The sequence below is a fragment of the Echinops telfairi genome, unplaced genomic scaffold, assembly GCF_000313985.2.
Source record: "Echinops telfairi isolate 266 unplaced genomic scaffold, ASM31398v2 ScPeMD7_18;HRSCAF=68, whole genome shotgun sequence".
Taxonomy (NCBI): Eukaryota; Metazoa; Chordata; class Mammalia; order Afrosoricida; family Tenrecidae; genus Echinops; species Echinops telfairi.
The window spans coordinates 97,925,230-97,936,174 of record NW_022103915.1 but is presented as its reverse complement, the minus strand read 5'-3'; the positions used below and the strand labels follow the sequence as shown (position 1 = coordinate 97,936,174).

At 36.9% G+C, this 10,945-nt stretch overlaps 2 protein-coding genes across 2 annotated transcripts in view; one reads left to right on the top strand and one right to left on the bottom strand.

The window, feature by feature from the left end:
- KNL1 (kinetochore scaffold 1) overlaps window positions 1-10,945 on the bottom strand; it is a 63,070-nt gene that overhangs the window by 50,652 nt on the left and 1,473 nt on the right. Inside the window, exons 2-5 of the mRNA XM_013007259.2 lie at window positions 9,720-9,759; window positions 7,639-7,698; window positions 6,680-6,741; window positions 4,226-4,278 (exon numbers count right to left, since the gene is read on the bottom strand). Of these exons, the coding sequence (XP_012862713.2) occupies window positions 4,226-4,278; window positions 6,680-6,741; window positions 7,639-7,698; window positions 9,720-9,759 (215 nt within the window). The remainder of the gene's footprint in view (window positions 1-4,225; window positions 4,279-6,679; window positions 6,742-7,638; window positions 7,699-9,719; window positions 9,760-10,945) is intronic.
- On the top strand, window positions 10,107-10,406 carry LOC101661126 (protein S100-A10-like). The gene has a single exon (XM_045288246.1). The coding sequence runs from the start codon at window positions 10,113-10,115 to the stop codon at window positions 10,404-10,406; it is 294 nt and encodes a 97-aa protein (XP_045144181.1). The 5' UTR covers window positions 10,107-10,112.

Below are 10,945 nucleotides of genomic sequence, written 5' to 3'. Positions count from 1 at the left end.
TACAAAACATGTTAATAAGTAATACCATTTTTGTTTTGCTTTAAAAAAAAGTTAAATATAAGCATATATACACACATATATAGGAAGTTTCTACAAGGACATTCGAAATTATCAATAGTGGTTATCTATGGACAGTGGGTCACCTGAGAAAGAAGTAGTAGCTTTTTACTTTTTACCTTGCGTTCTTTGTATCTTTTGAAACCATGAACACTATTACTTTGATTTATTCAACATTTTTTTTAAAAGATAGGCAGTATGTTCACATGGTTCTAAATAAGGTAAAATCATAGCCCCTCAGCCTCCTTCAGTTTTCTTCTCAGAAGGCAGTTTTATAGCAGTTTTTTTGTGATCCTTCCAGAGACATGTTATGCATTTAACAGTCTATACGTATATGTATGCCTTATAAATATGTATAAACATACACACATGCATATACACATACAGTTTACACTGTTTTATATCTTGCCCTTTTTAAAAATCATTTTATTAGGGGCTCATACAGCTCTTATCATAATCCACACATCCATCCATGTGTGAAGCACATTTGAACAGTCATTGCCCTCATCATTCTCAAAACATTTGCTCTCTACTTTGTATCTTGCCTTTTATCCTATGTAATATGACATAAAGGTTTTTCAATATCAGTAAATTAAGAGAATCTATCCCACCTTACCAGCAGCATAGAAATCAATTATAAGGAAATATATTATTTTTCACTTAACTAGTCTCTTACTGATGGCTCTTTCCAATCTTTTGCTACTATGATAGATAATGTTGCAGGGAATAACAATCATTACATTCATGCAAACATTACAAGTAAATTCCCAAACAAAACTGCCAACTCAAAGGGGATGTATATATAATTTTTTGAAAAATACTGCAAAATTGCTTTCCACAAAGATTATCCCAATTAACAGTCCTACTGCTTATTACTAATTATTGCCTTTTATTTTATCTAACTTATTAAATTTAAAATTGCATTTCAGTAGTTTTAATTTATGTTTATATTTTTCTTATGAATAGATATGTAAATTTAATTCAAGTTATCGATATGTATCTTCATATGACTAATATTATTTATTTTTTTGGTGAAGTGATTCATTTTACATTTTTTTAAATAAATACTTTTATTGGGGGCTCTTACATCTCTTATCACAATCCATCCATTCATCTAGTGTGTCAAGCACATTTGCTGCCACCATCATTTTCAAAGCATTCTCTTATCACTTGAGCTCCTGATATAAGCTCCCCATTTCTTCCCCCACCCTCCTTCACGAACCCTATAAGTTATAGATTATTATTTTCATATCTTACATTGTCCTCCGTCACCCCTCACCCACATTTCTGTTGTTTGTACCCCTGGGAGGGGGTTATATGTTGATTCTTGTGATCAATTCTCCCTTGTTTCCCCCACCCTCCCCTAATCCTCCTAGTATTGCTACTCTCCTTGTTGACCCTGAGGGGTTTATCTATCCTGGATTCGCTGTGCTGTGGGCTCTTAGCTGTAGCAGTGTGCATGTTCTGGTCTAATCTGATTTGTAAGGTAGAATTGAGGTCATGATAGTTGGGGGAAGGAAGCACCAAAGATAGAGAAAAGTTGAATGTTTCATTGGTGCTATACTGCACCCTGACAGACTCATCTCTTCCCTGTGACCCTCTGTGAGGGGATGTCCAATCGTCTATAAATGGGCATTGGGTCTCCACTCCATACCCCCCAACTCATCCCCATTCACCTTGGGTATGATTTTGTTCTGGGTCTTAGATGCCTGATACCTGATCCCAGCAACAGCTCATGATCAAACAGGCTGCTGTGCTTCTTCCATGTGGGCTTTGCTGCTTCTGAGCTGGATGGCTGCTTGTTTATCTTCAAGCTTTTAAGACTCCAGACACTGTATCTTCTGAAAGCTGGGCACCATCAGCTTTCTTCACCACATTTGCTTATGCACCCATTGTGTCTTCAGCAATAGTGTCGGGAAGGTGAACATCACAGAATGCCGGATTATTAAAACAAAGTGTTCTTGTGTTGAGGGAGTACTTGAATCAAGGCCCAATGTCCATCTGCAACCTTAATTCTTAACATATAGATGAGTACATAGTTCTATTTCCCTCTTGTTATATATATATTTACATATGCACATGCCTATATTTAGACCTCTATAAATATCCTTTGCCTCCTGGTTCTTTCCTTTATTTCCTTTTGCATTCCTCTTGCCCCACCATCATGTTCGGCCTTTATTCGGGTTTAGTAATTCCTCGCTGCTACATTGCCCTTGATTAAGCCCCACTAGGCATCCTACGCCCTTCACTCAATTGATTTTTGTTCACTTATTGTTCCCTTGTACCTGGGTTGGTGCCCACCCCCTTCCTTTCTCCCACCTCCCCTTCCCCTGTATACCCCCAAACCATTGGTCCCGTTCTTTTCATCTCCGAATTATTTACCCCACCTATCTTATCTAGATAGACATGCAGATACATTAATAAGTGCAAAAACCAGGCAAAGCCAAATAAAACAACAAAGGGAGTCAAGGTCAACAAAACAATAACAACAACAAAAAGAAAGCCACTCACAAAAAATGGAAAAGCCTATAAATAATTCAAGGTCTGTTTGTTGGCCTTCACGAGTGTTTTCCAGTCACGTCTGATGGGGTGCTACATTCTGTCTCCAAAGTCTATTTTTGGTATTCCCTGAGGATTTCATCACTTTGCTGCTCTGTTGCATGCCCTTAGTGTTTTGCCCCAGCGTGATGGGGTCAGACTAATATTATTATAGGAAAGATTAATTTAGAGAAAACTCTGATAGCTTGATTTTATTGTTCTAAACAAGCTGATGGACCTTAAGGGTTTACATATCACTCCATCGAAACTATAAAATACCAAGGGCTCAAGTAGAAAGAAAATGTTTTGAGAATAATGATGGCAACAAATGTACAAATGTGCCTGACACAGTGGATGTAAGTATGGAGTGTGGTAAGAGTTGTATGAGCCCCCAATAAAATGATTTAAAATAAATAAATAAAACTATAAAATACACTTATTTATCAGAAAAAAACAGTAAATTCTGTAAAAAATTTGTTTAATTGCTCCTAAATATGCCAACATTAGCACAAAACAAAAATATTTTTAAAATTTCACTCATTTAAGAGAAACGTCATTTACATATTTGAACTATATTTTATTTACTTACTTCATAAGGAGAACATTTTCTTCTGCCTTTTCTATAAATAAAATAAAAATAATAATTGTTCAAAGATAACTTGATAAAGCATTAGAAAAATTACATACATATATAAACAACTGTATAAAAATTACTCACTACCCACTCCCATGGCCCAACTAATTCTATGAAGACAAAAAAATGAGTTTTATCAATTATCTGGTTAGACGGTCACAGTAATAATTTTTTTGATCTTTTATTTTTTCCCAAATATTTTTTTTCCAAATAATATTTTTATTGACATATCTTGCTTGTTCCAATATATCCATTCCCTTCCCATACAGTTTTACTGTTCAATCCAATTGGGTAGAGCTATAAAATCATCAATGTTATCAATTCCCCCACTACCCTCCTCACTTCCTGTACCCTCAGGGAACCCATACTCCTGTTAGTGTCTCTGAGGGGTCATCGATCTTGACTACCATGTCCCAAGTGATCTTAAATGTACAAATGAACATACACAAGTTTAACATGATCAATGAGGCATATCACATATGGACCATAATACCAAGGGGAGGAAATCTTAAAGAGCTAGAGAATAGTTCTGTATTTCATCAGTCCAACATCACACCCTGGAATTATCCTCCATTCCATGAGGCTCTTCTAAGAGGGACTGTCCAATTGTCTTGCTGGTGGACTTTGGGTCTCCACTACATCCACTCCCCCTCATAGCAATTTGGGTGTGTGTTCTAATAGCTCTTTCTGTCCACACCTCATGATCACACACCTTCGTGTGCTTCTTCTTCTATGTGGGCTTTGTTGTTCTCGGCTAAATGGCTGCTTATTTAACAAACAGTCTTTAAGACCCCAGACACTATAGCTTTTGATAGCCAGACACCATCCGCTTTCTTAATTTACTTATGCACCATTTTGTCTTCAGTGATAGTGTCAGGGATATTGGTATCATATTATCATCCAGTGCCACCTTACTAGAAATAAACCTTTCTTGTACAGAGGTAAGATTTAAGTAGACGCCCAAAGACAACAGATTTTTACAGGAATTGCTATGACCTGCAATTTCCGACTTTCTTGATATTTTCACATGAGATTCTGTCTGGAATATCCTATAAGAGAAAATAAATATTACTGAAAATCTGTAATCTTACATTAGAACATTTGATGTTCATTTCTAGTCTGCTTTGAGCGAGATAAAAGAAAAATTTTATTTTGATTAGCCTTTTCTTTACATTATGTAATACTGCTTTTTGAAATGACAAAATTAGCTTACCACATTAAAATCTGCTATGGTTTCTTAAGTGCTCTCATCTAATCATTCTTTTATCTCTCTCAATAACTTAAAAGTATTAGTGGACCACCCAAACATCAGTCTCCACAACCCTGAGACGAGAAGATATGAGTGATGATTGTGTATCAACTAACAAGTGGTAACATTCACAATGAAAAATTATTGAAATGCAAAGAGAGTGAGAGATAGTTAAAATTTATTGTGCCAACCTAGCCAATATGTGGGGTTAATTGAAGGGCAGAGAGACAAAATGGTTTGGTGAGCCTCGCTTTGCTACTTCTCGGGTCTCTTGCTCTGATGGTTGGACCAGGGTGTAGCTGCCTTAGCCAGTTCCTTGCTTCAGCTGGCAAGGCTCACTTCCTACGAGCCATCCCCGAGGAGAAGCCACATGGACCTACCCAATGCAGCCCTGGGTGCTGGAGCACCCGTATGGAGACCCCTGCCAGCGCTGAGATGCGTACATGCTCACTAATTCGGCTCTCCTCCTGCAGTCGGCATCCTTACATATGTTTTGTGAGATGAAGGAGGACTTTGTGGATTGGTGTCGGACATATGGGCTAATGTTGGACTTGTGGACTTGGGCAGCACTGGGTTGGGATGTTTTCTTGATGTACACTTACCCTTTATATAAAACTCTCTTATACATATGAGTTTCTGTGGCTTTGTTTCTCTAAAGTACCCAGACTAACACAGAGTGAAACACTAAAAAGAACCTAATTTACGTCTATTTTATAACTAATGACCAATTAAAGAGGCCCAAGCTATATGATTATAGAAGATCCTAAAAAAGCAGCTCACAAGATAAGTTTATACTCATATATATCAAACTGTAAACCTGAAAATACAAACTATCATCTTCTCAAGTACCTTTGGAAAACCCACAAAAACTGATCATATCAAAGATCACAAAAAAAATTTCAATAGGATCAAAATATTACAGATTTTTTTTCTTTAATATTAGATTTATATTCTTTGGCTACCAGTATAACTAAAAATTAAAGAAACAAAAAATGCTCATTTTGATGAATTATGTGGTATGTGAATTATCTTACTAAAGCTACTAAAAAAAAATTTAAGCCCATTTTCAACAGCTCTTATACAACTCTTAAATTAAAAGTAAATATATACTGATGAACATCAAGAAATAATAAGTATAAGAATTGCTTATATATTAACTTAGAGAGAACTGACTTCATGACATTGAATCTTTTTATTCAGGGACATGCTGTGTCCTCATTTGTTCAATCCATAAAGGGTCCTTTAGTAGAATTTTACCCTTTACATAGCAACAAAAGAGAATATAATGCAGCTGGGGGCAACATTTATCTTCTTTCTGATTATTTACATACAGAAATGAAATCTACTGATTACCACATATTAATTTATACTCCATAAATATCTACTATCTGTAATATTCCAATTGATATTCTTGAATCTTTCCAATATATAATTATTTAAACTACACAAGGTAACAAATTGACTCTATTCTTTCCAATTTTTATAATCCTGATTTCTTTCTCTAATTTAGACCTGTTGGCTAGTACCTTTAAAATATTATGAAAAAAAATACATATATATATATATATGAATGTTAAGTGGACATCTCTGTTTTGTTTAACTTTAGAGGAAATGTTGTCAATGTTTCTCTTCTAACCATAATGTTGAATTGACATCGTTTTAAATAAAAATTCTTTAATGTTTATCTAATGGAGACAGATTATCTGAGTCACTTAGGACCAACATATTTGGTTGGACACATTAAAAAAAAGCATTACTTGTACAGATAGGAAGTGGAAACACAAAGAATCCAGGACAGATGATCCCTTCAGGACCAGTGGTGAGAGTGGCGATACCGGGAGGGTGGAAGGAAGGTGGGGTTGAAAGGGGGAACTGATTATAAGGATCTACATATAACCTCCCTGGGGGATGGACAACAGAAAAGTGGGTGAAGGGAGGCTTCGACAGTGTAAGATATGACAAAATAATAATAATTTATCAATTATCAAGGGTTCATGACGGAGGGGGTGGCGGGGAGGGAGGGGAAAAAATAAGGGCTCAAGTAGAAAGCAAATGTTTTTAGAATGATGATGGCAACAAATGTACAAATGTGCTTGACACAATGCATGTATGGATTGTGATAAGCGTTGTATGAGCCCCCAATAAAATTTTTTTTTTTTAAAGCATTACTTGTATCTTAATTATTTTTTCTTTCAACTTACTTTATAGTATCTGCAAAGCTGACCCGGCGAGAACTTTTCCTATTTTTCATTACATTTGAATCCTAAGGACAAAGCATATATGGTATGATTCTTAGTAAAACTACTGTGAATTAGGTCTCCAGATTACTATGAACAGATATCAGGTCTTTATTAATTCGGAATTAATTTAGTATACGATTCTCTAAGATATCGCAATGGAGAAGAACTTAGGAAACATGGATAAGATTTCTAGTTTGAGTGGTAACAAGCATACAGATTTAAGCAATACACATTTTAAAAAGGTGATTACTGCTTACCTTTTCTTAATCTATCAGGAGAAAGACTTAAGACAAAGCAAGCGGTATATTGCATGTTATGGTATAATTACTATAATATAATATTTTCGTTTTCTCTCCCAACCTTCCTCCTTAATAAGAGCAAACATCTCTACCCACATAGTTATCAACACACAAAAAAATTGAGAGAAAGAAATGAAATTCACTGTTTTACTGAAATATTAGATTCATGTCTGAGCATTCTTTTTATTACAATAGAGAATCAGGAATACATTTGTAAAACGTTAATAATATATAGGGGGAGAAGGAGAATGAAAGACTAGCTAGGGAAATAGCCAGTGTAAAGTCTTATAAACTTGGCAGCTCATGTCTGGGTAATAAGCAATTCTCCCCTCCAAGTACTAACCAGGCCCGACCCTGCTTAGCTTCCGAAATCAGAGAAGATCTGGCACATTCAGGGCAGTTTGGCCATAAACATTGAGCAATTCTGAATGGTTTGAGTGGTAGGAAAAGACTGGAGAACAACCTGAAGGAATGGGATTTCTGAACTTATTTAATACAACTGGTAACCACACATTCAATCATTTATGACAGTCTTTCTTCATATAGTTGTTAATAAAATTTCCAACTATTAAAAATATCACTGAAAGCAGTCATACATAAAGTCTTTGCACTAAGACTTACCTGAACTGCATCATTCCCACCTTTGAGATCCTGAAGAGGACTCCTTGGAGGTTTCAAAATCTAGAAGTAATAGAATTATTCAAGAAAATCTTTCGTATTAGTAATCAGATCAGGTTATACTTTTAATGTTGAGTTCCAGAAATTCCCATAAAAATCTCTAATACTCCTTAAATTCATATGTCTCTGTGCTATATATCCTGTAGCTAACACCTGGTCAGTAAATTAGCTCTGGTAGCTTAGTGGGTTATGCATTGGGCTGTGATGCATTGGGCTAGCTAAATGTCAGCAGTTTGAAACCCCAAGTTGCTCCACTGGAGGAAGATGATTTCTACTCCTATAGGAGTAGCGTTCCAATCTTGGAAACCCACAGAGACAGTTCTACTATGTCCTACAGGATAACTATGAGTCAGAATCGACTTGATAGCAGTAGGTTGGTCTGGTTTTGGTCAGTAAGTTATACCTAAAACCATTCTTACCTGTGGATTTTCAGTTTCGTAAACCATTATTTTTCTTAAATCATTTTGGAGTTATTTGTGCCTTATAACAACTTCATACATGTTAAATATACTTTTTGACAGCTTTACTCAGGTATGATTTACATATATAATTTACCCATTTTAAGTATGCAATCTAATAACTTTTTTCATTATGGTGAAAATATACTGAAGAAAGCTTAGACTGACTCAATTTCTACATGTACAATTTATTGGCAATTATTGCCTTCTTCAAGTTGTAGAACCATTCTTAATATCCTTTTCCAAATAATTCCATCACCATTAACAGCAACTCATTAGTCTCTAAGCAATGCCCACTCCTGGAACCACTAGTAATATTTGATCTCTGTATATCTGTTTATTTCATGTAAGACCAGTGTTGTCCTTTTGCAACTGACATTTTACTCAGCAGGTTTCCAGGCTTCCTGCATGTTACAGTTTACATCAGTGTGGTAGTTACATAATCTGGTGTCAACTTGAAACTATTAAGAGTGAAGGGGTGGAGTTTAGCCTGTCAATCAGGTAGCAGCTTGATGAACTCATTTGGAGGCACTAAGGCGATAAATAGCTCACTGGAGACCAGACTCACACTCTCTGCCTCTCTCCCTGAGAGACATTCCTGTTAACAAACCACATGGAGATATGCTGATGGAGCCAGAGCCCTGGAGCTAGAGGAGCCATGTGGAGACCCACGCCAGTGCTGAGATGCTTCCACTACCACTGGATCGACAAAAGACTTACACTGGCCTGTGATTTTCCTGCATTCAGCATCATTGCATGTATTCGTGAGTCTGAAGAGGAATTTACAGAATGGTATTGGACATATGGGCTAAGATCAGACTTATGGACTTGATCTGGACTGGGCTGGGATATTTTCTTAATATACAATTACAGTGAACCCTCGTTTATCGCGGTTAATCGGTTCTAGACCCTACCGTGATAAATGAAATTCCGCGAAGTAGGATTCCTTATTTGTAAATCAAATATTTTCGTATATAGAGCATAGAGGACATGAAAAAACACCCTTTAGTCACCATTACACTCGCATTACCCAATTTATTAAACGAAAAAGGGAAAATACAGTAAAACATTTTGGATGTTACAATTATCATTTATTATTTATTATATTATTTATGGCATCAAGCGTGTACAGTATGAGCCAATCAATGGCAGTAATGACAGAGCATGCGCTGTTACGCAAAAACCGCGATAGAGTGAAGCCGTGGAAGTCGAAGCGTGAAGTGGCGAGGGTTCACTGTACTCTTATATATATAAAGCTCTTTCTTGTACACATGAGTGTCTATGAATTTGTTTCTCTTGTCAACCCAGACTAACACAATCAGGATTTCAATTCTCTTTATGACTGATTAGTAGTTTATTGTGTGCATGTAACACAATGACGATTCAAAGGTTTTTTTATTAAAATTATAAAATTGTGTAACTAGGTTACGTATCCTTATCCATAGAGAAATAAGTTAGTGGAAACTTGTGTGGGGAAGCTCCAATGAAAATTATTGTGGTATATAGTGCAGTATATCTTTCAATAAAAAGTAACAATTAAAATTAGTTTAAATAAATATTTCTTACTGAGGAATGACGTCTTCTAACAGTTCTCTCTATATTTTCACTGAAAGAGAAAAAAAACAAATATTTACCTACACACCAGTAAAACTACATTTCCCAAAGCCATCACTACAGTACCCCTTACATGCCTTTAAACCAGCCAGCCCTTTCATAGCAGTATTTAAGAAATCAATGTTTTAAAGTTCATATCATATGTAAGACTGTCTCTGCCCAGAGAAGAGCCGCTTCCAGCACAGCTGGGCCTGGGCCAGCGCACCCCACCCGCAGGTCGCAGGCTTCTCGGGCTTTCTAAAAGCAAACCCGAGAGAAAGGGCACGGCCGGAGGTGGGGACGGGCGCCCTGGAATCTGCCACTCGGAAGGTTCCTACTGCCAGAGACGTGGACGACCTCGCCAAAATGCCGTCTCAAATGGAACATGCCATGGAAAAAATGATGTTCACGTTCCACAAATTTGCTGGGGACAAATGGTACTTAACGAAGGAGGACCTGCGGGTGCTCATGGAGAAGGAGTTCCCTGGATTTTTGGAAAACCAAAAAGACCCTCTGGCCATGGACAAAATAATGAAGGACCTGGACCAGTGCCGAGACGGCAAAGTGGGCTTCCAGAGCTTCTTTTCCCTCATCGCCAGGCTCAGCATCGCCTGCAACGACTATTATGTCATCCACATGAAGCAGAAGGGAAAAAAGTAAGAGGTGGCAGACTGGAAGAATCTTTCCCACCCTGACCAGAGGAATCCCAAAGATTTGCTTTAAGGGTTCTGTCCCACAGCTTCTCCCCTGTGGGGATTGCTTGAGCGGGCTGGGGTCCTTTAAGGTGACATGTACAAATCAAAGCCAAGCCCCATCTGTTAAGTAGAGAAAAGAACGTCAATTCCATGCCACATAAGCTTTTGATTTTTACATTGTTTGAGTCCTCTTACCTACAATAAACAAATTCCTTTTTTAATACCTAAAAAAAAAAAAGACTGTCTCTTACAGAACAATGCAGTACAACATAGCCTAACATATTTTCAGAGATATAATTACAGTTGACCCATGGATAACACAGGTTTAAGTTGCATGGGCCCATTGATATTACGGATTTTTTTCCTGTTGCTTTTACAGTGATCACACGTGTTATAAGTACCCGCTTAAAAACACCATGTGAGCCATCTAGCTCAGAAGCAACAAAGCCCACATGGAACAACATATCAGCCTGTGTGATCACGAGGTGTCGAAGGGATCACTGA